We start from the raw sequence: 27,755 nt of genomic DNA, 5'->3' as shown, positions 1-27,755 counted from the left end.
TTACCATGGCTTTAGAAAGTAGGTATCTTGTATTGGGGCCAGTAGCTGCTAGTGGTCTATTTGAATATGAGATTTTGAAGCTGCAAACAGCCAGAAGCATCCACGCTATGCATTAATGGTTAAAGGGAGGTTTGGATATAGAGTTTTCATGTTTAGCAGCACTTCTGAACTGTGGGTGCTTTCAGCCCTGCAACCTGCTGGCCCTCTGTGAGCCTTACCCTGTGATGCTCGCTTTCCTGCTCCAGGGCAGTCAGACAGACCTTCTCATTTTGACGTTCCCAAGCTATACTTAATGCTAGCAGCTTAGCAAACACTTGCTCAGAGCATGCAGCGGACTTGCTTTGCTGTAGAAAGTTATTTTTCAGTCTTTTAAAAACCAGGATACAGCCCGCAAATCCAGTTCAGGGCTTTTCTGGGGGCAAAAGGGAAGAGGGCGTAGAGCGATGCTTTTATTCGTATTACCTGGCGGTGCCCTCCCTCGCCCTGACATCCGCAGGCGGCTGGCCGCAGCCTTTCCAACCCTGTGCATGCGCATATGCTCGCTGCCTTCCCCCCCCCCCCCCCCTCCTTGTTTCTTACCCCCCATCCCCCCCGGTTTCTTTTTCTAAGGGCAGACGCCAGCGGAAGGCAGCGCGGTGCCCCCGCCGGCGGCCCGGCCCCATCCCTCCGGGGCCGCTTTCGGTTTCCATTCTCCCTCTGGCCTGAAGTTTCTTTTCCCCGTCCTCTCGCAGCCCAGAGGAGCTTCCTTTCGCTCCCCGCCGGCTCTCCCGGTGCCAGGGCAGGGTGCTCCGCCGCCCCGCACGCAGCCGGAGCCGGGGACGGGAGCGGTGCCGCCGGCGGTGCGGAGCCGTCCTTACCATGACGGCGGAGGAGAAGAGGAGCCTGCAGTGCTACAGGCGGTACATCGAGAAGAGCCTGAACCCCGTCTACATCCTGAGCAACATGACGGAGTGGCTGTCGGACGGTGAGGGGCCGGCAGCGCCCGCGTCCTTCCCGCTGCCGGCCGGGGACGGGGCCGGGGGGGGGCGCTTCCCTCGCCCCGCCGCCGCTGCTGCTTTTGCCCCCCTCCCTCAGTCTTTGCCTGGTTCCCTTTTTTTTTTTTTTTGCCAGAGGTGAAGGAGAGGATCCGGAAGGAAGAGGAGAAGGGGGTGACGGCGGCCGCCGCGCTGTTTCTGGATGCCATCCTGCAGCTGGAGATGGAGGGGTGGTTCCGGGGCTTCATCGACGCCCTGGCTGCAGCAGGTCAGTTCCCACTCTCAAGCGTGCTCTCCTCCCCTTCTCCCTTTCCCTTGCCAGGCCCGTGTTCAGCTGGACAGACCAGCCAAGCACGCCTGGGGTGCGAAGCATCTCTCCCTTATCCTTGGCCTTCTGCTGTCAGACCGTGTCACGTCGGATGAGATGGTGGGAAAAAGTAGGATGACAGAGGATGGAAACAGAACTCCTTGAAGCCACGGGGAAGCGCCCATCTGAGAAGCAGCTGAACAATTTTGTTTATGGGGAAAGTCAGTGAAATATGATGGGCTACAGAACAAAGCCTCATTGAGGGGAGACTTGTCCATCTTGGGGCACTTAGAGAAGAAATTTCTTAGCCATTGTTCTCACCAAATATAGTTAAAGGAAGCTAAATCCTCTGAAAGAGAAAGCCAAATGGGTTTCAGGATTTGTGAGGGGGTTAACTGGTAGCATGGGATAACTTCATTCAAGGGCAGAGTGTTAAATTAGAAACTGATTTTTAAAAGTTATTCAGAGCTTTTGAAAGACGTATGTTTCAAGAAGTAAGAAACTATTAATACTTTATAAATGAGATGATCCTTAGTAGCTATGACTGCTTGATGTGTTAGGTCCTAATGCAATTTCCTTTCCAAAATGTGACAGAAGAGATTGTGAAGGCATGAAATTACCAGGATTTGCCATCTTCCCTCTGTACATGTAGGTTCTGTCATAGAATCTTTTTGGTGATTTGTTAGGTAGCTTGAATCCCAAAATCTCATCTCACTATTAAATACAGATAGTTACCGTATCTCAGTGAGCAATTATTATAAAATTTCATATCACTTTGATGTAGCCCACTCTCCCCTGAAAGCAAATACTAGGTTCAGAGCAGTGATAGTCCTAATACCAGCCTGTGACAGTCCTAATTTGTGAATTGCAAAAATACCTTCTTTAAACATGTTGATAGCGTTCAGTTGGTGCACCTTCAGCAGAAAACTGAAAACTTTAACCTGCTGACTCCCAAGTGCTAGCCCAAGTACTTATTAATTGTGCCTGAGACTAGAATATAACATTACTCTTATATTTGGCAGATGCAGAGATAGGTGATAATTAGATTATAGACATTGTGGTAGTAAGTGTCTACAGTTCTCCTCCTCCAGAAGAAAATAAAAAGTTAAGCATATTTCTTCTGTTTGCCCATAGTTCCTCTGGGACCCTGACCTGCTTTCTTCCACCTCTGGAGCCTACACAGCAAATCACACAAGCCCTATAAATAAGACTCCTGCCACTGTCTGTTCCAGGACAGTATTTTCAGCCGTTTGCTGACTGTCTAGGCTGCAGGTGTCTGCAGGTGTTGCTTTCAGTCAGGGACTGTCTTGAATCCAATATGAGAAGGATTTTTGAAGGAGGGTGGAGCCAAGGACAGGACTAAAAGGTAAAGAGCTGGTAAATAAAAGAAAAGGGACCAAAGGTGTTTGCGATTCTGAGCAGTGTCCTGTGCTCTGGGAATTCCTGTGGAAGAATATCATGGCCTGCAGGGATCCAAGGATTGTATGGAAGGGTGTTGTTACGGTTGCTTGGGTGATGTGAGCTGTGACACGTGTAGCTCTTTTTTCCCTTCACAGGTGTTACTGCTCTTTTAGCATAGGGTTTTCCATATTATACATACAAGTATGTAGCTGTGAAGGAAAGCAGTCAATTAAAAAATTGTATGCAATTCACCTAGATTTTTGTCATTTACAGGTCAAAATAATTTTTATTTCCCCAGTGTGGGTGAGAAAGTGTTTTTTCCAGTTTATTCCTACCTATTCTAGCTAAAGATTGAATTCATAGTAACAATTTGTCTCTTTTTCTGAAAGGTTACACTGGACTGGCAGAAGCCATTGAAAACTGGGACTTCAGCAAACTGGAAAAACTGGAGCTGCACAGGCAGCTGTTGAAGCGGATAGAAGCAACGATGCTAGAAATTGATCCGGTGGCACTCATGCCCCACATAAACACGTGCCTGATAGAAAGGGAGTGTGATGAGATCCTGCAGGTACGGTTAAAGGTGACATCCCGGCGCTTGCCTTGTTTTGCTGCAGAAAAGTGCTAGCTGCTTCGCTTGCGGGAAGAATTGGTGCCCATCCGTTAGGCTGCTGAGTGAGGAGGATAGCCAGCCACGGTCACCCAGGGAGGGAAGTCATTTTCTCCTGCTTAGAGGAGGCCTTGCCATGTGGCTGCAACTTCCTACAGATGTCTGTGACACCTGCACTTCTTGTTCTTCACTCCTCCAGCTCGATGGATAAGGCAGCATGCAAAAGGGTTGCAGGCAGGAAGGCAGGATGGCGTGGCTTTGGCATTGACAGTGCTCAGCTGTACATCTTTGCAGAGTCCAGGGTCCCGTGAGGAGACCTCAGGGCCTCTGGAAGGTGCCACATTACAGTGAAATGAGTGCTTTGGTATGCCTTTGAAATAGAATCCTTTTGTGAGCGTTCATGCTGCATTAATGCTCCAAGAAGTAGAGATGGAAGTAGGCAAAGTGGTGTTTAGATGTTGCCTAGGCTGATTCCTGCTTGTCATGGGAGTTGACATAGTCTAGTACCTTAACTGTGGCAACCCTTAGAAACTTTGTGTGGCTCTTTGAGTTTTGTCAGCACCCAAAGCAATGGTCGTAGAGTGAAATGAAACTTCTGGACAGGAGTCATTAGCGAAATGCTGCATGACAGAGGAACAACAATATTTTCATTGTCTTTGAATGTGCAGCCGCTGTACTGTTACCCAGTTCTAGCTCGGTGTTGTTATTGATGACTGATAACAAGTGATATTACCAATCACTCATCGTTTATGACTGGTTAATAATAGGTTATTGATGCTGTGTGAAGGAGTCTTTTAGGTGTTCTTGCTCCTGGTGACTCCTGAGAAGGATTGTTTGCAGGTATTTTATTTTTAAAGCAGTATTTCTCTATGGAGATACGACATTTGGAAAACTATTGTATCTAACCAAACATCAGGCCTGCCATAAATTTTGTACTTTTGCATTTTCCTATTCTGGAATGTTTTTTAATCAGTTTGGCCTCAGAGGTTTGTGGCAGATACAGTTTATTATAACGACCTTGCCAGATGGAAATGCACAGAATAGCTCTGCAATGTGACAGACCTTGTGAATATTTGAGCAAATAGCCCACCTGCTGATGTAGTGCAGCTAAATTTTGTGTATGCCTGTTATGGCAGAATTGCAGCAGTAGTAGGTAAGTGACTGAATTTTATTGGAAACCTTTTATTCTGTGATAACAAGATGTAATTTTCAAATGAACATCAGACAGAACAAATCAAAATATCAATAAAAGAACAGTGGTTTTGATTGCTCAGAATCTACAGCAACTTCTGTTTGTTGTGTATGCAGATTAGTGAATACAGAAGCAAAACAGCTGGGATAACTAAACTCATTGAATGCCTCTGTCGATCGGATAAGGAAAATTGGCCGAAAAGCCTTCAACTGGCCCTGGATTGCACAGGATATTATAATGCAAGTGAACTGTGGGATGTGAGAGAAGGTAAACTGTGAATTGTTTTTATGATACTCTTTTCCAATTCTTTTGCCAGACAGTAAGTTCTTTTTCAGGACAATAAGACTAATTTAAAAGGATACCGTGAGACTGCATTGGTCATTGTTGTTTAAAAATAAAACCCTTTTTTTTTTTTTCAATTAAAATGTCTTTTATATAAAATGAAATATAGGTACTACCCTACAAACTGTCAGAAATTATTTTTTGGGTATTTTTCCTCCCATATGACTCCTAGGCAGAGTTACTGAATGCCTTCTTTGCTTCAGTCTTTACTGCTAAGGCCCGCCCTAAGGAATCCCAGACATTGGAGATAAGAGAAGTCTGGAGAAAGGAAGATTTTTCCCTTGGTTGAGAAAGATCAGATTAGAGATGATTTAGGGAAATCTGACACCCACAAATCCATGATGCCCCCATGAGTGCTGAGGGAGCTGGCAGAAGTCATTGCTGGGCCACTCTCCATTATCTTTGAAAGGTCCTGGGGAACAGGCAAGGTGCCCGATGACTGGAGGAAAGCTAGTGTCACTCCAGTCTGCAAAAAGGGCAAGAAGGAGGACCCAGAAAACTACAGGCTGGTTCCACCCCTGGAAAGGAGATGGAACAGCTTATCCTGGATGTCATCTCTAAGCATGTGGAGGAAAAGAAGTTTATCAGGAATGGTCAACCTGGGTTCACCGAGGGGTGACTAAGTGACTATGTTAACTTTTTGCAAAAAATGCAAAATTTCCCCTAATAAGATTTTGCTTTTGTCATTGAATTTACCTTTTTCCACTTGAAAAATACCTATGTGAGTACTCTGCAGCATGGGAGAATTTAGAGTACTTACAGTATTTTACTAAAAAATAATTGTGTAAGACAAGTGATTTTAGATAAACTGGATTGTGTTTGTTTGCATCTACATTTGCTTTCTCCCAAACCATGTGATTGTTTAAATGGTTTTTAATCATCAACTGGGACAAGCTATTTTTAAGTGGCTTCTTAAGCAGTGTTTCTTATTTTGAAATGTTTTTATTGCTGTAGTCAAATTTGTGTAATTTCTTATCTGGAGAATTAATTATATATATATAAAAATATATATTTAGTTAATTATCAATTTATAAATAATTACATATATATAAGAATAATACTTATGTATATACATACTATTTCATGTATGTGGTGGCTACATATTATTTGGTTAACAGTTATATAAGTTAAAGATATAATATAAAGATATAACTGAGGCAGCTTCTGCTAACATCCAACTTAAAAAAGCCACAGTCAGTCTACTGAAGAAACGTTGTCCATATTGGAAGCATTTTAATGCCAGCAGTTAAGAAGTGTTGCTAGTAGAAGTTAATTTGAGATACTGTGTGCTTTCTGGAGGGTGTAAATGTGCTCTTTCTCCCTCTCCAAAAGCAGCACTTTGTAATCATATCATCTGTTGCAATGAGACTCTTCATGCAGAGCCCAGTGACGGTTCTTTGAGAAGGTAATAATTACAGGGCCAAAAAAAATTTGAGCAAGCACCTTTGGAACCTCTCTTGGTTATTGTGTAAGATAAAGGATGGAGATAGTCTAACAAATTCTAGGTCCTTCAAAAGGTGGAGGGGAAGGGAGAACGAAGTCTTAAATTTACAGAGCTTCTTTGAACTCTAAGTATTTTTCATGCTTGTGGTTAATGCCCGTGTTCAGTCTGTAACCTTGTCACTAAACACAGATGATATAACTTTCCTCCCATTCTATTATCTCCCTTGATTTTTAAGGGATAGATAAATGTGTGTTGAGTCTTTGAAACCCAAGACTTGGTGCTATCCATCTTACTGGAAAGGGAGTCTGTATGCAGCATCATTTGATGTAGTTTTTCCATGCTAGCAACCAACTTCTTCACCTTGTCATCCCAGCAAATACAATATTTTGAAATCAAAAGGATCAACAGCATGTGTTTCTTTTTTTTGTGTTTGTACAGATAACGGCAAAGATGTTGATGGTGAAATCACAGATGCCTCTGAGAACACCTTTGAAACCACGATGACATTTTCTGAAGAAGCAGAATGTGATAATAATCTCAGTGAAAATCTCTGTTCAGCTTTAGGTAAGACTTAGCAACTTAAAACAGTTTGTGGCGAGAATTCTCCATTTCCTTTGACTCCTGAAGGACACGGATGCAGTATGCCACAAAGGAAGGTACTGAGGAACTAGTATGAATCTCTGACTTGATTTCACTGTCTTCTGGTTTAATGGCTCTCATACTGGGCATTGCAAATGTTAGGGCTTCCCCCTCACTTACCACATTTCTAGTGCAAAGTTGTTCTGTTGGCATGTAATCAAAAAGATCTCCAAACACCAGAGTGTTGTTGATGCATCTTGTCTCTGATATAACTAGTTCACATGACTTGATATTAGCCAGTTTAGAGAGCTGAATTTGGCTGCAAAAGGTCTGTAGAGTGGCTGTCATGTCTCATATGGCAAATTTTGTTCCACCAGTGGTGTCTAGTTCCTGTTCCATAAGGGCGAACCCTCTGACAAGACCACAATTTAAGATAACATTAACTTCAAAAGTCTGTAGAGCAGAAGACGGTGCATATATTTGGGGGAAAATAAGCCCTTGTGTTTCTTTCTGAGTTGAAAATGACCGGTTGAGGTGAGAGCTGTCAGCCAAGACCTTGAAATCTTAGGAAGCACACTTGAGTAGTAACATCAAAGCTACACAAAACTCATTTGGTGTATACGTCTTGTTAAAAGACTTGTCTCTCAGAGAATGCTTTGTGTGAGGACTATGAGGACTCTACCTTGATCATTTTAGATAGCAACTGTATGGGGTGCAATATATTTTATGCATTTCTGTTGCAGCACTCTTCACAAAAATATGGTTCTCTCCTAGGAGGGATTGAGCAGCCTTCACCTGTTTATGAACCAAAGAAGGTTCGGAGCTACCAGATGGAACTTGCGCAGCCTGCTATCAGTGGGAAAAACACAGTGATATGTGCCCCCACAGGTAAGAAAACACATGTTTCTTAGAAAAATTGTCTTGGTGGAGAGGGCTATGAAGAATAGGGAAGGGTAAAGGTTGAGTCAAACTTTCCTAGCTGTTTTTTTAAAAGCAGTCTTCCTTGCAGGAGTAGATCCAGCTCTAACCTGAAGTTAATGACCAAGGGCAGCACAGCGATTGAGCAAGACAGATGAGTCTCTTGGCACTTCGGTGCTTGTATTCAGATTTCCATGTTCTGACCTCTGCTTTGTCACTTCCCAGAGTGGATTTTTGAGTGGAAATCACTCGCTGATCTCTGCAGATCTTTAAGAAATTGAGCTTGCGAGTTGAAGGAAAAATAGGATGAGTTGCCCTGAGACTCCCTTGTCTTCTGTACTGCAACGCCCGCAACATCAGAACAGCACAGGGAACTTTTGTAGTAGCTCGGGACTGAGTAAAGATGATTGAAGTTCAGCAGCGAAAGAGATGAATCGTCTCTCTCCACCTGTGTTCTCCATGTTGCCAGCAGGTGGGGTAGCAGGGGCAGGGACACCGAGGACCTCTGGGTGGCCCACACAGCCAGCCCGAGCGCTGAAGGAAAAGAAACGTGAGAGGAGCAAGGCTGCATGGGGAAGGATGGAACTGAAAGTGCCTGGTGCCTGTATCATAGTCTGATTTGATGTGGGAGCACACTCTCAGAGCAGAAATAGACTCAATGATTTCAAAGAACGCAAATAAAATTGCAAGTGGGTTTTCCTTCTCGGTGACTGCCATATGGTCTTTACAGACTGAGACAGCGAGAGAGAAAGGGATGATTACCCACCTGAGTAAGCAGCAAGCATGTGTTCAAATCTGTCCCCAGAGAGTCTGAAGGGTTACATCCGCCTTGTCAGCTCCCCGTTGTTACAGGGCATCCGGATGACACAGGCTCCTGCTCACAAAGATCCCCCCCTTCATATTAGAGCTTTGACTTTCATGTTCTTTGTTTAAAGGATCTGGAAAAACTTTTGTGGCACTTCTCATTTGTGAACACCATTTCCAAAACATGCCTGCAGGACGAAAGGGGAAAGTTGTCTTTCTTGCAACTAAAGTGCCAGTGTATGAACAACAGAAAACTGTATTCAAGCAGCACTTTGAAAGAAGTGGGTAAGTGTAATTCAACCTGGTGGCTTCCTCCACAGAAAATAAGCTGCCCTCTAGGTCAGCTGTGGCTAGGGCAAAATGTAATGGGTTTACTGGTGACAAGAGTGTTTGGCATTAACATAAGGGTGATGCCTAGTGGTAAGAATGGCAAGTTACCAGGGTAGACTTTGTCTGGAGAGTCTGGAGTCTGCTTTTGGAGAGTTTAGGCACTGGTTGTGCAGCGTTGATGGAAATGGCCAAAGTATACCTGTGCTTGCCTCTCAAAAAGGGTGAAGGGTGTTCTCTCTTGAGACTCCTTTCAGCCTGGCTTCCAAAAGACGAGGCATTTTCAGACAGCAGCAAGTGGGATTCCTCTTGCCATTCTCAAATGGCAGAGTCTCTCTTTTTTTTTTTTTTCAAATGGAAGGACCCAAACTTCTTTGGTTTTTCAACCTCCAGTCAGAAAATGACAGTCCACCTCTCAGATGGAACTGAAAATTATTTAGGGGAGTATCAGCAACATACGGCTTCTGATAGCAACTGATTACTGAATATCCACATATGAATCCTTACAATTATGGGAAAATGAGGTTGCTGGACAGAAAGCAGTTCCGTGCTGCCAGGCATACACAGAAGAGGGATCAAGGGCACGATCTCCAAATACTGTGAACTGACAGATGCAGCTTAAATGTACAAAATCACCACCCTTCAAATCTAATATATTTTAGTTAATTGGCAATGAAAATCCAGTCGTTTACCCTCAGCAGTTTTTTTTTTTCAGCTTCCATGGGTCAAACTTCCAGCCCCAACAATTTGACATTTTGAACTTAGTCGCTACCCTTCAGGCTTGCTCAAAAGTCCATCTTTCTAGCTTTTTTTTTGCACAGAAAGACATCCTTTTTCATACCCTATTTTTTGCCTCTTCTTCATAGATATTCTGTTCAAGGAATTAGTGGTGAAACAGTTGCAAATATCTCCGTAGAAAAGGTTATACAGAACAGTGACATCATTGTGCTGACACCCCAGATTCTTGTGAATAGCATCGAGGAAGGGATCCTTAGCTCCCTCTCCATCTTCACTCTGATGATATTTGATGAGTGCCACAACACTACGGGCAACCACCCTTACAATGTGTTGATGACCAGATACCTGGAACAAAAATTTGACTCCCCTGCAAACCAGCTGCCTCAGGTAAGACCCAGCCTGTCACTGGTGGAAACATTAGAGAAAAATATTTTGCAGTGCAGTTGCCAAGGCCTGAACTCCTGCCTTTCGTGTTAATCCAGTTCAAACTCCCATTTAACAATGGCTGCAAGTTGAAACGGTAGCATCTGGAAAACTCTTTCCTCTCTTCTTGGACACCTCCAGGCTGTTTTCCCGTGTTACGTCCTCTCTCCAGCTGCCAAGAAGGACTGATCAAGCATGACAGACTGGAGTACTTGAGAGCACACGGGATTGCTGGGCTGGGAAGAAAGCATGTGCCCCAGAATTTAGTAATCTTCTTGTCACCTCTCTGTTGCCGTCTTCTGCAACAACAAAATGGGGCCACTGCCTCCACTGGCAGGAGGTTTTGGTCCAGCTGAGAAGACATCTCCTCTGAATGAATGTGGAGGACCGTTCTGGGGGTGGATTTGCTCTTTCTGTGTATGATGAGCACTGGCAAATACAGCTGGTTATGGATTTTAGTGGGTGGATAATGTATTTCCAGTTTGAATACTCTAAGCTTGAATGCCTTGGAGAGGGCATGAGTGGGGACAAGGCTTGGCTCTCATGATTTAGTCCTTGCACTCATGCCTGTTCTGTTTCCTTGTTTTTGAGGACGGTGACAACTTGGAGATTCCTAGCAATGTCTCCTGATTATTTTTTTTCATTTGTGACAAAGGAGCAACCACTGCTATTCATGTGTGTGCTCAGATTATAGGTTTAACTGCTTCTGTTGGAGTTGGTAATGCCAAGAACATAAAGGAAACAATCGAGCACATCTGTACCCTCTGCTCCTACCTTGACATACAGGCCATATCCACTGTCAGGGAGAACAAAGAGGACCTGGAGAGATTCAGCAACAAGCCAGAAACACGTAAGCACTCTTTGTTTTTATTTTCCCATGAGATGCAAAGCACTGTAATTAAGGCAACAATACAATTCCCCTATGGTCAGGTGAAGCTAAAAGCTTAAATCTAAGCTGGAGCTTTGCTTGCTGCTAGCTTGAAAGGAGTTTAAGCGTGTGCTTCATTGTTGTCCCACAGTAAGGCAGTGCACATTCAGGCAAATTTTGTCTTTCCTGAGATCCACAATCTCTTTTTATTCATTTCTGCCAGTGAAGATTGAGGGCTGTTTCTTCCTTTCTCTGCAACTGTAATGCTCATTAACAATAAACACTATAATGATTGTATAGAGCACCACATGTAGCATTCTTCTAGACAAGAATTTTGTTGTGCGCTGCCCAGGGAAATGTTTTTACTTATTTAAGCCACTGACTTCCATTTCTTGTCTCTAGATGTCAGATGGGTTAAAATGCGAGTTCAGAATCACTTTGCAGACATTATCTCAGCTCTGATGTCTGAGACAGAAGTGTTGATGAGGAAGATTTACACAGTGGGTAAGATACTGTAATACTCCTGTAACTGGGATTCAGTCTTTGATTACATCAGCATGAATCCTCTTGGCTGCTGGAACAGTCACTCTTTTTCCACTTCCTTTCTCCTCCTCTGTTTTTACTTGCCTTTAGCCAATATTTCCTAAATAAGAGATTACAGGTAGAAGAGTAAACTGTTTTCCTGTTGTATGTGATTAGTTTGATAATCACAAATATTTTTCCTTGGATTTCTACTTGTGTTTCATGCAGCTAAGGATGGTATACTTTTGACAGTGTCAAAACACTTTGAATGTTTAAAGAATCTGAAACAAGACTACCAAAAGGCTTGCTTTCAAAATGCAATAAGCTGGATTTCATTGATGAGAGACACCTCTATGTTCTTATTTAACATTTCTCCAAATGCTTCATACCTAAATATGTCTATGTTAAGGAAAACAAAAAGGATCTCTGTTCTGGTGTTACTCTGCATGTTGTGATTTCTTCCTTTCAGCAAAAGCTTCCTTTCACTCTTGCTGCTCTGACACTTCTTCTCATATTTTCTCTGGCCTCTCTGAGTTGTGCTCGGAGTTATTTCTAGGGGTGCCCTGACGACCTTTTCTGGACAGCATTTTGTCCTCTTTATACCTGTGGGTACCCCTATTTCCACTGTTTACCAGGTCTTCTCTATTTCCTACTGAAAAGCATTTAAGGTAATTTTACAAAGAAGGACCTGTGGAACATGAAGACCACCAGAGAAAAGATATGGCTGCCTAAGAAAGGAAACACTTGTCTGTAGGATTCCAGCCTCAGGAGCTGCAGGTTTGCCGAGAGGGAGGTGCATGGCCATGAGAAGAGAATAGGTCTCACTTTCATGAGACCTAATTCTGCAGAAATCAATTGATCTTTTTTGCTTTTGCAGAGTTCCTAAGTGGTGTCCAGTAAATGGCTGTTATCAATAAATTTGAGAGCTACAGGGGATACAGAGCAGAGACCCAGGGATGGCTATGCTCAGGATCAGCCTTGGTCTATCCAGCTCTGAATTACAGGAATTTTTTTCTGTGCTTAGACTGGCTTTTGCAAATTGACTAGGGTGCCTTAGGCTTGTTCACCTCAGTGCTATACTTTCTAGGTTACACACACACACTTTCCAGATATCGGAGAGTGAATTATATTCTGGGGCAGGGAGGGAGAATTAAAAAAAAATTACCAAAAAAAAAACCAAAACAAACAAACAAACAAAAAAAAAACCCAAAACCAACCAACCAAACAAACAAAAAAACTCCAGCCACCCAAATAAAACCCAAACTAAAACCCAAGAAATGCCAACAAAGAACAAATACAGTGGGATTTTCAAACTGCACTCTAAATTAAGCAAACACTTCTGAAGCTTATTTCTGCATTGCTGTTCCTCTTGCATGAATGCCATTGGCTTCCCTTGTGTGGACCCTCTGATTACTGAAGTTTGTGAAGCACTGAGACAGAGTATATATGTGACAAAGAGGTACTGACCAGTTCTGCCTCAAGAACAGGCCATTGGATAACATGCCTTTAAGTACTGTGGACCATTTAGCAAATGAATACTTAATTATCGAGTAGCTGGTAATTCAAGGAGCAACACACATGCAGCATCTTGAGTACTGGAGGCTTCTAGTAGGATACGTGAGCTCCAATTTTATTGCTAAAGGCTCTGCAGATGTTTGTATGTACACAGGTCCTCAGTTGAATTGTACTGAGTTAATTTCAGCCTAACATCTGAGTATATATTGAAACACAGGGAGTGAAGAAGGCAGACCCAGACTCCTCTCAGATGGTTCCCAGTGGCGGGACAAGAGGCAGTGGGCTCAAACAGGAATACTTAATAGGAAGAAGTTCTTTGCTGTAAGAGTGGTCAAACACTGGAACAGATTGCCCAGAGAAGTTGTGGAGTCTCCATCCTTGGAAGTACTCAAAATCCATTTGTACGTAATCCTGAGCGACCAGCTCTAGGTGACCCTGCTTTGAGCAGTGTTGGACTAAAGACCTCCACAGGTGCCTTCTGGCGTCAGTGATTCTGTGATTATATCATACAGTGTTCTTCTGCATAGGCTTTTTAGACCCAACATTCATGGAAAATGTGTTATTTTCTAGCTAACTGTTCTGGTTATTTGTAAGTCAAGATGAAAAAAATGTTTGTTTACTCCTTCTTTACTAGATACTATCTCCCAAATCAACAAGAATGATTTTGGAACACAGAAATATGAACAGTGGATAGTTGCAACTCAAAAGAAATGCAGACTGTTGCAACTGACAGATAAGGAGAAGGAGAGCAGCATTTGTAGGGACCTTTTCATTTGCACCGAACACCTGCGGGTAAGTCTATATCCTCTTTCCTTCCATACAGAGGTGGAGCCTCTGTATGTTCCTTCTGACATAGGTGTATTCACCTAGGAGCAAGTTTTGAACCTAATAATTTTATTTGGCACAGGTTAAAGCATAGCGTGTAGGAGTTGCATCTTAAGGTACTCACTAAGAACAATGTAGTGCGAAGGAGACTTTGTAATGCTTGTGTTGTCGTGCAAATGGAAGAACAACACAAGTTTGTAATACTTAATCTAGCTAAATAAAATTTGCGCTCATCCTCTGCCCCATGGAAAATGAGGTTTAAATGTGTATGTCTCTCTTTCTGAGCAGAAATTCAATGATGCTCTCATCATCAGCGAAGATGCCCGCATTGAAGATGCTTTAGCCTACCTCACTGAATTTTTCACAAATGTCAAAAACGGACCATATACAGAATTAGAGAAGAAACTGACAGCCAAATTTCAAGGTATTTCACACAGTTGCAGGGGAGAAGAGGGCTTATGGTAGGATGATCTAAGTCTTCAGAGTAAGTGCAGTTGTTTTTCCAGAAACACACTTTTCAGAAGATCTGGTGTCTCTGTGGGTGCAAATGTAGTGTTGGGTAGGCAGGGGGGAACATCAGCCTTCTAGTGCAGGAACTAAGGAAGGAGTAGTATTATAGCTCGATGCTGTAGTAGGTTCTTACATGCCTGTCTTGGAGATAAAGCGGTGGTGTCCTTAAGTAGGGGGACGGCCTACAATCGTGGCTGCTCCAGCATTAGATACGGCAACACAGTGCACTGCCCAGCCTCCTCCTGCCCAGTGCTCCTGGACAAATCCCAAACTGCTGGGAAGAAGCAGGCATCCCTTGTATGCTTCTGATTTGAAGCTAGGGGTTGGGCTGGCTAGGTTCTGATGTAGCAGCAGTGTGCTGTAAACCAGCCTGTGATCTGCTGCGTTGCAGTGTTGACTGCAATTTTAAATCACGGGGGTGTCTGCCCTCTAGCGGCAGTTGTTTCCTAAGAAGCAAGCGCACCACTTTTTGCAAGAACTGAGCTTGTTTTGTTTTGTCTTCCGATGCACAGTATGTTACAGAGGTTCTCCTTTCAGTTTGCTACAAAATGGGAGAGATTCAGGTGGTTTTTATCTCCTGGAGATTTTGCGGCATTTAACCCATAGCTTTCTTTGCTTCCATCTGAAAGAATGGTATAGAAAATAAAAATAGATTCTAAAGAGAATGTGGGTGGCATTTGAAAGTAGGTTTGGATGAGAACTGCATTAAAAAAGGTAAATTATTCAAGACATTGCTGTTTTCTTCCAGAGAAAGAACCAGAACTGACTGCCCTTTCAAAAGACGAATCAAATGAGAATCCCAAGCTGGAAGAGCTTGCTTGCATCCTGGATGAAGCATACCGCTATAACCCACAGACTCGCACTCTTCTCTTTGCTAAGACGAGAGCCTTAGTAGCTGTAAGACATTTCTTTTTAAAGCTCCTAAAATGGAAAGTGAGAGAATATAATGCCTTATCTATTACCCTTCGCATTTTGATCTGGAAATACAAAAATATGCATGTATTTGACCTTCCTAAGAAAATACTTATCTTTCTATGTCTTCCTAAGCACTGAGACAGCTGAGACAGGATGCGGGTTTTTTTTCTTTTTCTAAAAACTGCCTTACAGGGGTGGTGTCTTTCATCCCTTCTTCTTGCTACATATCATAGCTGATCACTAAGCCCTCAGATTTTTACTTTAGGTCTGAAGTCAGTTTTAACAAGATGTGTTACAAGGTTTTTGGCTCTAATGTGGCAGTGTTACAAACCAGCAGCTCTGCTCTATTATTTACTGCACATCAGGAGGTATTTAGAGGTTTCCCAGACGATTCCTATGGGCCCAAAGGAGGTCTGTTCCCTAGCATGTGTTCTTGATCAAGAAAAAGGAAAGTCTTTGTGGAGCATATGTTCTCTGGACCCTTCTGATGCACTAGTCTATTTCATAGTTGCCTAGGATCAAGGATCTAGGCTGGATGATCTTTTCTCTCCCTTTCTATACCCTGTTCCCAGAAAAAGCCCGTGCTTGACGTAAGTGTGCTGCTAATCATTAGCCTCAGCAGCTCTTAAACATTTACTGTGAGGTAACACAGTCTCTGGCTACTGTAAACAGATTTATCAGCTGAGAGTCCCAACCCCCATTTTATCCTTGTGTATAGAAATGCTGGAAGAACTGCAAACCAGAAAAAAAAATTAAAGGCAGACTAAAGTCCAAACTGACAACACCAAGCATTTGCTGGCAATTTTCCATTATAGATGTGGAAGCCTACTGTAGCTTGGCTGAATTTTATTCTTAGGTAAGAGCAGTTTGAAGGTGCTACTTTCACTGTGCAGTGATGAAGTGCAGTTTGTAAATAGCAGCTCATTTCCTTTAGATCCCAGAGGTGCAGCATTTGATTTACAAGAGAAAAAGGCATACTTTTTATCAGTGAAAGGCTGCTTGCCCTTTAGCCAGCCTTTAAGTTGCAGGGGTGGGAAAAGTGGAAATCAGTTGTGGCATGGTTGGATCTGGCATCATGGCTGTGACCTGTGCTTTCTTACCTGTTAGTAGATGTTCCCTCCCAACGCACACTTCCACCTTCCTTTCTGCTTTTGGTTCTTAGAAATAATAATTGTCTAGGCAATCATGGGCAGGATCTACCTTTCTATCCCAAACTAGCATTTCATCTGGACAGAGGTCTAACTCCCTGATTTGCTTTCCAGGCTTTGAAGAAGTGGGTAGAAGGAAACCCTCTACTTAGCCACATAAAGCCAGATGTGTTGATGGGTCGTGGAAGAAGAGATCAAAAAACAAGTATGCAGGTTTGCACTGAGGAATACCGGTTGCTAGACCTGTGGTGGTCATGCTGCCAAAATTGTTCTACTCTTCCTGTGTTCCTCTTCTGTTCTCTTGAACAGAGGAAGGCCATGCAAGTTTGCAGTATGCTTTCTTCCATATCTAGAAGACCTTTAACCAATTCTAAGGAGATGCTTGCTTTTTCTGTCCAGAATCTTTGGTTAAAGCAGCAGTAACACTGCCAGTGACCCTTTGCTGCAGGATTCTTTCCCTAGTTCAAAAGAAGTTTAGAAACTGTTTGGCTTATTGTGATTACTTCTAGTGGTATTTTCTCTGTTCCTTTTACAGATTCCTCTGTTATTTTGTGTTTGGTGGCACAAAGACATTTTAAGGTAGAATGGAAGCTAGAGCTGAAATGAATTATGCATGACTTAAGTTAAGACTTAGCTTGGGCTTAAAATAACTAGGCTGTATGGGTCTCTCTAATAAAAATGAGCTCAGTGTTGTGTCTGCAATGGTGTTTCCCAGGCTGACAGTTCTTGTGGTACATCAACAGTAATTCCTGCGCAGTGGGTATAGCATGCAGCCAGCTGGATATTCAAACTTAAAGTACTTTTCTAGATCAAAATGACATGCTCACTTCTAATCACTTAAGTAAGAGCAAATGCAGGGATCTGGCTCAAGGAATTCTTCAGTATTTTCTTCCTGACACAGTTTCTTGGTACTGTAGGTATGACCCTCCCAATGCAGAAGGGGATACTGGATGCATTCAAAGCCAGCAAGGACAGCAGACTGCTAATTGCCACATCTGTTGCTGACGAAGGCATTGATATTTCTGCATGCAACCTTGTTGTGCTCTATGAATACTTTGGTAACGTCACCAAAATGATCCAAGTCAGAGGTATGGAATTTCAGAGCTATTACTTTAGAAACCTGTTTTGGCCTAGAAATAGACGTAAAGTGCTACTGAATGACACTTTGCAAATATTGTAGTAATATGTACATGTCTTGCTGAGCAAAGTCAGATGAATGATGGCATCGGACATGACAAATTTGTTCACAGAACTGAGTCCTTGATATTGTGTGACTTTTCTTTTGCCATGCAAATTAGCCATGCTGCACAGGGTTATTGAATTGTTGAGTACTGATTCCTCAAGTGGATCACTGTACATATAAGCAGAAGTATGGCTGGAAGAGCTGTAGTCAGAAATAGCACAAATTGTTCTGACTGTGACAATTTACAAAGGATTCCTGCAATGGACTTTCATGTATTGCCTTGGCTTGTGAAGACCTACCTCTGCCCAGCGGCTTATTCCCATCCCAGCTACTCATGGGTACCCGAGGCCTTCACATTTAGGTCTCTAACATTCAAGGCAGGCGAAAAAAAAACAAACCAAAACCAAACCAAAGACTTCGGTCTTCAATCTTGGTGATTTTACAATACAGCCAGTAGAGGGGAATGAAGAGCCAGACCAAATACTGGCTTCTGTTTCACATTCCTAAATGTCATAAAACTGCCTAAATCTTTCAGGGGTGTGTCTGCGATATTTTATCATATCACCCGAGCAGTTAACTTCATAATTTGACGGCAGTTATCTCCATTGTACTTAGTCCTCTGCTTTCAGGGTTTGCGTCCTGTGATTTTCTTATTTTTGTCTTACAATGAAATAGTTGGTCCAGAATTCACATTTATGAGTGAAAGGGTAGTGTTTATTCTTAACAAGCCATTAACGATGGGAAGAAAATAGGTTGTGTCAGTTTTAAACCACATAAAGTCATGATTTGGAGGGAATGGGAGCTCAAAGGCAAATATGAGCATTTTTTCTAACTGAAATACTTCTAAACTGGTATGAGATCCCTGTAGTTCTTAGTTTGCCTGTGTCACAGCAGCAAAGAGTAGGCAGGCAGTAGGCATAGACAGGTGGAAGAGATGGCACTTGCTGTTGTTATCTCTTTTCTTGCCAGCATTGTTTTTCCAGTTCCACAGATTTTTTGTGATAGATTTACTATTTTTTTTTTAGCAAACACCAATTAGCAGGGCAGAAAGTAAGACTAAAGATGAGCTTTTCTCCTCTGGCTTTTGCTTCCACAATAAGGCAGCGAGATGCTGTACAATAACTGAAGTGTCGAGTGTGCCTGAGCCGAACTGAGGCACATCACAGAAGCAGGCAGTACAGCAGTGGCTGGGGAATATCCATGAGGATACCTGGAAGGGGGCATCTTGTTCTGGTTTGTGATCAAAGAAGAAAGAGCTTGAGAGAACGCTATTTAGAAGCAGAATTATGTGAATCTGAACGTAGGAAACAAAAGCAGCCATACGGAAAGTTCTTAATGCTCTTTTATGGCAGAGCTGCTGCTTTTGCACATCTTGTTAAGAGTAACTAAAGAGGATAAATGTGTTGCTGTATAGGTCGTGGAAGGGCAAGAGAGAGCAAGTGCATCCTTGTGACAAGCAAAACAGAAGTGGTTGAGAACGAGAAACACAACCGTTATAAGGAAGAAATGATGAATGAAGCTATTGAGAAGCTACAGAATTGGGATGAAACAACATTTTTAAGAAAGGTTGGTACTTCTGTGGAATTTTCATACTCAAATCTACAGGCATAATATCGGCCTTCATCTGCTAGGGCTCTATCTAGGACAAAGTAATAACCTGAGGAAAGTCTTCACTGCATTTGGCTTCAGACCAAGGCTAGATCAGCAGAGAAGGGGTAGTGTGTAATGCTAGCTTGCAGAATGCCATCTGTACTGTAACTGTAAAATACTTAAAAGTTGAGGTAGAATTTATATAAACTTAGAAACAAAATATTTCTTAGAGCTTAGAAATAAGATATAAACTAATCTGTGCACTGGAAGGAAAATATGGCTGTGCCTGCTTGGGATAGTGGACAGGGAGATGGGAAGCTGTGCAGATGGTGGTAATATGTCCATTCATATTCATGTTCAGAAGCACTTTATCTTTGCTGTAGGTCAGTACAAGTGCTTTTCTAAAGTCATTTGTCATCATGCGAAGTGCTTATTTATTTCAGAGCAGCGGTTTCTGGGAGATTTCAAGAAACCATTGCCTGGGACAGTAATAGGATGACGTTTTGGGTTGTATGTGCTCTTCTCCTGGTGACTTCTTTTGTACTGCCTACAGTACTGTTCATCTTTGCTTCATGCAAGGTCAGGACAATGAACAAGCCTAGTAGAACACCTCAGCACACATTCAGTGTGATCAGAAAACATCATGAGTGTGGAAGGAAGTGTCAAGAACTTCTGGTGCTGAGGTGATATGCAAGAGGTGTCTCGGGCTAAGCCAATGGTGGACTTCTGGTCAGACAGGTTCCTGCCTAGTGCAGCAGGCATGTCTCCTCCGTGACCACCCTGCCTTCCCAGGTGTCCTTGTTTAATAGGTATGAGGCTCTGCAAGTGGAATCAAACAATGACAAGGACAATGGTTCATCTAGCTTAGTGGTGTCGCCAAGGTTAAGTTAGTCTATGCCCTGCATCAAAATCACTTCCATGAAGAAAAAAAGATGGGTCATTGTCATAGGACACTCTCTCCCAAGGGGAACACAAGGCCTAACATGCTGACCAGAACCACCTCTTAGGGAAATCTGCTGCCTCTGTGGGGCACGGGCTAAAGATGTGAAGAAAAGACTTCCTACCCTGGTATGGCCCTCGGATTTTTATCCATTATTGATTTTTCATGTAGGCAGTGATGAAGTTGCACCAAGAAGTCTGAGGGCAATCAAGAGGGGCTTCAGGCCCTTGGGATGACTTGTTAAGGAATCGGGAGCACAAGTAGTGTTCTTCTCTATCCTTCCAGTTGCAGGGAATGATGGCGAAGAAACAGGAAGAGCCAGCAGATCAATACCTGGCTCTGAGCCTGGTGTCACCGGCAGAATTTTGGGGTTTTTGATTATGTGTTGGTCTACACGACACCAGGCCTGCTGGCAACAGCCAGGGTACACCTGTCTCAAAAAGGAAGAAGGATCTTTGCACAGGAATCAGCAGGGCTCATTGAAAGAGCTTTAAACTAGATTTGAAGGGGAAAAGGGATAAAACCAGGCTTGCTAGAGATAAGCCTGGGGACGGCACACCAATGTTTGAGGGACAGTGTGCTAGTGAGGTCCTTTGGTCTGCCATCTCAGTGATGAAGGGGATAGAGATCCACGCAGCAGCAAAGACACAAGGGTTATTGACGTGTTAGAAACCATTGTAGCGCCCGAGAACACTCACATAGGAATTAGGGCTTCTTCCCCCAAAAGGTGGTGGGACCAATAGCCCAACTGGAGGGCATCTACACCAGTGCACGCAGCATGGGCAACAAACAGGAGAAATTGGAAGCCATTGTGCAGCTGGAAAACTATGATAAAGTTGCAATCATGGAAACATGGTGGGATGACTCACAACTGGAGGGCTGCAGTGGGTGGCTATAAAGTCTTCAGAAGGGATAGGCAAGGAAGTAGAGGTGTGTAGGGGAGTGTTTTGACTGTCTAAAGCTTGACAATGGGATGAAAGGGTTGAGTGTTTATTGGTGAGAATCACAGATAAGGCCAACAAGGCTGATACCAAGGTGGGAGTCTGTCATAGACCATCCAACCAGGATAAAGAGGTAGATGAAATATTTTATAAGCAGCTGGCCAAAGTCTCAGGATCAATAGCCCTAGCCGTGGGGGACTCTTACCAGATGTCTGTTGGAAATACGATACAGTGGAGAGGTAACAGTCTAGGAGGTTCCTGGATTGTGTGGAAGATAACTTCCTGACACAGCTGGTGAGGGAGCCAGCTAGGGAAGGCGCCTCACTGGACCTGTTGTTGGAGAACCGATAGGGACTTGTGTGTGATATGATGGTTGGAGGCCATCTTGGGCGGAGCAATCATGAAATGACAGTTTTCAGTTCTCAGACAAGTAAGCAGGGGGGTTAGCAGAACTGCCACCTTGGACTTCTGGATATTGGCCCGTTTAGGGGCCTGGTTGACAGAGTCCCTTGGGAGGCAGTCGTGAAGGGCAAAGGAGTCCAGGAAGGCTGGACATTCTTCACAAAGGAAATCTTAAAGGTGCAGAAGCAGGACATACCCCACTGGCAGGGAAGAAGACCAGCCTCGCTGAACAGAGGGCTTTGGGCAGGAACTCAGGGCAAAAAAGAGAGTTCATGACCTTTGCAAGAAGGGGCAAGCAACTCAGGAGGACTCAGGACGTTTTGAGGTTATGGAGGGAGAAAATTAGAAGGACCAAAGCCCAACTAGAACTTAATCTGGCTACTGCATTAAAGACAATTAAAAATATTTACATAAATACATTTGCAACAAGAGGTGGCCTAAGGAGAATCCCCATCCTTTATTAGATGTGAGGGGAAACAGTGACAAAGAATAAGGAAAAGGCTGAGGTACTTAATGCCGCCTTTGCCTCAGTCTTTCACAGTAAGACCAGTTGTTCTCTGGGTACCCAGTCCCCTGAGCTGGAAGACAGGGATGGGGAACAAAATGAAGCCCCCGTAATGCAAGGGGAAATGGTTAGCGATCTGCTACACCATGTAGACACACACAAATCTATGGGATCCACCCAAGGGTACTGAGGGAGCTGGCAGATGTGCCACCAAGCCACTTTCCATCATTTACCTGCAGTCCTGGCTAACCAGGGAGGTCACAGCTGACTGGAAGTTAGTGAATGTGGCTCCCGTCTACAAGAAGGGTCAGAAGGAGGGGAACTAAAGGCCTGTCAGCCTGACCTTGGTGCCGAAGAATGTTATGGAGCAGATCATCTTGAGTGCCATCACACAGCACATACAGGACACCCAGCTGATCAGGCCCAGCCAGCACAGGTTCATGAAAGGCAGGTCCTGCTTGACAAACCTGATCTCTTTCCATGACAAAGTGACCCGCTTGGTGAATGAGGGAAAGGCTGTGATGTTGTCTACCTAGACTTCAATAAAACCTTTGACACAGTATCCTACAGCATTCTCCTGGAGAAACTGGCTGCTCATGGCTTAGATGGGAGTACTCTTTGCTGGGTTAAAAATTGGTTGGTCTGAGGGCGTGGGTCAACAGCCAGCTGAGTATGAGACAGCAGTGTGCCCAGGTGGCCAAGGATGCCAACAGCATCCTGGCCTGTATGAGAAATAGTGTGGCCAGCAGGAGTAGGGAAGTGATTGTTCCCCTGTACTCTGCACTGGTGAGGCCCCACCTCGAGTGCCGTGTCCGGTTCTGTGCCCCTCACTGCAAGAAAGACATTGAGGTGCTGGAGTGTGTCCAGAGAAGGGCAATGAAGCTGGTGAGGGATCTGGAGAACAGGTCTTTTGAGGAGTGGCTGAGGGAGCTGGGATTGTTTAGTCTGGAGAAAAGGAGGCTGAGATAGGACAAGAGGGAATGGCCTCAAGCTGCGCCAGGGGACGTTTAGATTGATTATTTGGAAAAAATTCTTCACCGAAAGGGTTGTCAAACACTGGAACAAGCTGCCCAGGGAAGTGGTTAAGTCACTATCCCTGGAGGCATTTAAAGGATGTGTAGTCGTGGCATTTAGGGATGCAGTTAGTGGGACTTGGCAGTGTTTGCGGTTGGACTTGATGATCTTAAAGATCTTTTCCAACTTATATGACTCTATGATTCTGTCTTCCTAGACCTTTGTAACAAATTTCCCAGAGAAGACTGAAATAAGCCAGTGGCAGCCAATATAAGTAAAAAGGCTTTGTACAGAGTTCTGCCATATCCCTGTGGATTTGCAGATCACTCCATGTTTCCAGGCGAGAGACTGAGCTGTGCAACAAAGGATGTCCAAGGCCCTCTAGCCTTTGTGAAATTTCTTCTCCCACCTCCAAGACTTGGTTTGGCTCCTCCTGCTTCTTTTCAAAGGGTTCTGTTTCTGCATGAGCTGCAGGTTCCCAGCTCCAGGCTGTGGCTGTTGCCTCTTTCTCTGAGTGCGGTTTCTGTGGTCTCTGGAGCCTACTTTCCAAATGGTGATCTTCCCAGAGCAGCAGAGATGCTTCTGCTATAGGGAGTCTCATACGACTTAGTCTTCACAATGACTTAATAGCATAATGACCGAAGGGGCCATAGTGGGGTGGAGGGGGGTAAGGAACAGATGACATAAATGCTGTCCATCGTGTAGTCTCATTCTAGCCCTGCATTCTTAACCTGACAAGCATACCATGCTCTTTCTTTGGTATGAGTTGCTAGAACAAGGCATGTTTCGTTTGTTTGCTTTGAAGTAATCGATTCCCAGATGTTACATATCCTGAGTCACGTTTAGACAGACATTGGGGCTTCTCTTAATTTTACAATCATATTGATTTTTCTTTCTTTATTAAAGATACATGACTTGCAAATGAAGGAAAAGGTATTACGAGATTCCAGGAAGAAAGAAACAAGACCTAAGGTAGTGAAAGGGAAGAAAAATCTTCTGTGTGGAAAATGCAAAGCATATGCCTGCAGTACAGATGACATCAGAATTATAAAGGTATGTCTCTGTATGGAAACCTACATCCATGAACACCAGAGAAGTAAGCATTATTGAACTAACAGCATTGATTATCTGTGTGGAAAGTAGGCTATTTTGTGCAAAATGGAGCATAAAACAATTCTGAGTGTGTACTATATATTGTATAGATATATGAAGTATTCTTGATGATGTCCAAGGTGTGTAAATACGTGATATGATAGGCACCACTTCAGTTCTCCTGAAGCCCCTTCTGCTAGAAATTGATGAATTTTGTGGAAAATCACGTGATCTTCAATGACATAATCTACTGGTGTAACTGCTAGATATTTACTTTCTCAATTAGCATAAGATTGGAAGTCTTCCTGCAGCTGAGAGATTTCTTCCACCATTTCTGTTGACTGAAAATTATCTGTACAAAGTACTGACATCAGCTCACTGTTTAGTTCCTTGGCTTATGGGCCAGTTTTCAGTTGTGATAGGCAAGGCAGACCATAGTTTTACATGAGGAGCCCTTTTATTCTTCAATATTACTTTGTTTTCCATTCTTTAGGTAGTTCACATTGCTTCTATGTATCTCATGGGGACATTTTTATTGTACTCTTTCTGGAACTGAAGAATTTCTCTGTCGGCCCAATACTCTACACACGGAAAGTAGTGATTATGGAAGAGAGCCTTTTCTGGGCACTTTGAGCCTTCTAGTTCTGAAATTTATTCTTTTGAGCTGCTTCTATTTGTGCTACTCTGAAAAGTGCAGTTGTGATGTGACAAGGGGCTTTAGGCCACAGCTGAGCATTGCAGAGTGCTTGCCTTAAGGCAGTTCCCTTTTTAATCAGGAAAATCCTCTTTTCTTTACCAGCTGTTTTTGGAATGTAGATGGAGTTCACTACTCCTCTGCACAGGGAAGGTCCACAAGCGAGGAGCTGGGTATAACTCAGCCTTGTGAAAACCTAGTTACATTTCTTTTACAAGTAACACGGGATACCTAACGCGCACCTCTGACCCTTACTCCATTTTATGCTGCTGGCTTATCACCTATACCTGTACAAATAGACCTGAAAATTCAGAAAACTCTTCAAAAAGAGGTTTTGGTTAGTACTCTGCAAATAATCCCTCACAATATTTTAAATAATCCCTACAAACTGAGTTCTGTTATAGTTTAGCCTACATATTTAACAGAAGTTGCATTTCCAGGAGGAACTAGCGTTTTCAGCTCAACTTGTACATATGCTTTAAGTTGTTAATTTTTTAAATTTTTGACTATATGTGTTACAAACAACTGTAACTCCTTTACCTTCTTAGGGTTACTTTTTCTACCACTCCAAAATAATTGCCTCACCCCTCATGGAAAGCTGGGGTCAGACAGTTAAAATCAGCGGGAAGCAGGAGTCTCTCAAGGTCTGTTGTCTGGATGACCAGTAGTTTTATGCACAAGGTTCAAACACTGCAAGCATGTGTTTTAGAGAAGCTAAATAAGTTCAAATATGTTTAAGATGGTGAATGGTGATATATAGTAGTTTTGGTTATGGTAAGTCCAGGCCTCGACCTTTCTAGTACCTGGTGTTTAATGTAGGGGGAAAAAAGAGCAATGCACCAAAGGGGCTGGAAGGTGAGCCTCCTGAACGACAGGATGCACTTTACCAGGAAAATAGTATTTGTGAGGGGAAAGGGAATGTCAGGAAAATAAAGGAGGAATGGTGTTTTTACTTATTAAGTGCTTCTGTCCTGTGTTGTTTCAGGAGTCACATCACACTGTCCTAGGAGATGCGTTCAAGGAGCGCTACATAACAAAGCCTCACCACAAAGCAATCCACTTTGATTGCTTTGAGAAAAAAAGCAAGATGCATTGCCAAAATACTAGTTGCCAGCATGACTGGGGAATCACAGTGAAGTACAAGACATTTGATAATCTACCAGTGATCAAAATCAAAAGCTTTGTAGTAGAGGATGTTGAAACTGGGACACAAATGGACTTTCAGAAATGGAAAAATATTAATTTTTCTTTGAAGAACTTTGATGAAGAAATGTCCAGCTGAATTCAGCAGTTTAGTGAGTGTATCACCCTACTGCACTAAGCTGAAATAGCAGATGATCTGTTTCCATGTAGAAAAAATTTTTGTTCTCTATTCTGCCTGATATGCTAGGCTCTTCATCAGCATCTGGTTAGATTTAAAAAGGCTAATATGGCCATTAAAAAAAATTTGCTATCTAATGAAATGTTTCACTAGACGTTTTAATATAAGCAGAGACAAACAAGTGCCTAGGCATCTAGATCTTAACCCTCGCTGCTATGAAGAAGTTGGTACTGAAAAAAAACCAAAATCAAGTTGAATGACTAAATAAACATCTAATTTTAGGTGGTAAGCTACAACTTCAAGCTTTTCTGTGTGAATCAGAATCTTCTTTGTTACTGGTAACTTCTGGTTAGATTGTACCTCCAAGCAGACAACATTGCTTATGCATACTGACGCTTTAACTACTACTTTTGCTACTTTTAAAGCTTTTTAAAAATTACTTTTAAAGCTTTAGGCAATTTGGTATATAGAAAAGTGAGAAAAAATTTCCGGTAACTTTTCTGCAAGGAAGATACTGCATCTTGTAAATCCATCTTTAATAGAGAATGCTTCTGCAACAGTCTGAGAAAAGCAGCAGGGCTTCACCTAGCCCTCTTGAAGGAGGCATCTTCTAGATTAAAATGGTAGCACTGTTTTCTTCTATCACTGCACATTCATCAAGTTGCTGTTGCTGAAGTAGCAGAATGGACACCTTTCTATGTGTTACTTAACTGAACAAGCCCCAACGGGGACAAGGCAAGGCCCTGTAAGGTGGGTGAAGGCTTAATTTAGCTAGTGGTTAGCATTTACCCTGGTGTCCTGTCTCATGAATTGTCATCTGAAATCTCTCAAGACGCTAATATTAATTCTGCAGATTTCCTGCCAGAGCCGATCTAGCATTGGAACAAAGTCTAGGCATTAGTGTGTTTAAATCCCTCCTCCACACCCAGATCCCAGACTTCTCTCAGAAAACCAGAAATTGCTACAGACACAGTTATGAAACAGTTAAACTGTAAAGCACTTGCTGATTCTACATATCTTCAAAGAGCTTAACCTTCAATATTTCTGGACCCAAGATAAAATGTATTTTGTGTTCACTTTATGCATTTGATAGTGTAGTGAGGTATGTATGTAGAAGAATTGTGTCTGAAACACCTGAACTGAAGAAAACACACCACCTTGAACAGGAACCTAACTCAGAGCCCAAATATTATTTAAACTACCTAAACCCTAGTAAACAAGACTTGTGGTATTCTTTTAAGCAGTCTTATGTGGCATTGAAGGCAAAACAACTTTTTAAGCACTGCTTCATGTTCCACCCCTGTCTGTCTGTTATGGTGAAAGCTGTACACGCTTTACAGGAAGCCTTAATCTTAGTCCTACTGTAACTTACTCTGTGCTTAGTTTTTACCTAGTAAATTTGCTGTTCTTATAGCTGCTTCCAAAAAGGAAACACAGAACAATGGATAAAGATGATTTATAGTTGGATAATGCTTCCCCTCCAAAAATACTAGGTCTCAGCTTGCCCTCATGAGAGATGCTCCATACCCTGCAACATCTTAGTGGGCCTCTGCTGGACACGCTAAAGGAGCTCCATTTGTTGCAATCAAGCAGGAATTGCCTGTTGCAGGAACAGAGCAATCTCTATCCCCTCCTTAAACCTCTTGACTTCTTCCAGAACTATTTTCATTGTTTTTTTCCAGATACAGCTGGAGTGAACTGCACTAAAAATACA

General features: G+C 43.0%; 1 protein-coding gene across 1 annotated transcript; it reads left to right on the top strand.

Annotated features, from left to right (window-relative positions):
* The first annotated feature begins 858 nt into the window (after positions 1–858).
* Positions 859–26,002, top strand: RIGI (RNA sensor RIG-I). Its single transcript, XM_074165858.1, has 18 exons — positions 859–964; positions 1,111–1,242; positions 3,072–3,250; positions 4,598–4,748; positions 6,706–6,831; positions 7,621–7,734; positions 8,700–8,853; positions 9,762–10,020; positions 10,744–10,906; positions 11,327–11,428; positions 13,596–13,753; positions 14,075–14,210; positions 15,045–15,193; positions 16,474–16,564; positions 17,277–17,447; positions 18,957–19,108; positions 23,841–23,987; positions 25,706–26,002. Exons 1-18 carry the CDS (start codon positions 859–861, stop codon positions 26,000–26,002), a joined length of 2,787 nt encoding a protein of 928 aa, XP_074021959.1.
* The last annotated feature ends 1,753 nt before the right edge of the window (positions 26,003–27,755 follow it).

The sequence above is a fragment of the Numenius arquata genome, chromosome Z (assembly GCF_964106895.1).
Source record: "Numenius arquata chromosome Z, bNumArq3.hap1.1, whole genome shotgun sequence".
Classification (NCBI taxonomy): Eukaryota; Metazoa; Chordata; class Aves; order Charadriiformes; family Scolopacidae; genus Numenius; species Numenius arquata.
The sequence above is the reverse complement of the archived record's forward strand: the minus strand, read 5'-3'. Positions and strand labels throughout refer to the sequence as shown.

What these genes read in the sequence shown, in the direction of transcription:
- RIGI (XM_074165858.1), top strand. Translation starts at nt 859, where the DNA reads ATGACGGCGGAGGAGAAGAGGAGCCTGCAGTGCTACAGGCGGTACATC. An exon ending in CAGCAACAAGCCAGAAACAC is followed by an intron (nt 10,907 to 11,326) that starts GTAAGCACTCTT and finishes TCTTGTCTCTAG; the next exon opens with ATGTCAGATGGGTTAAAATG. An exon ending in AAACAACATTTTTAAGAAAG is followed by an intron (nt 19,109 to 23,840) that starts GTTGGTACTTCT and finishes TCTTTATTAAAG; the next exon opens with ATACATGACTTGCAAATGAA.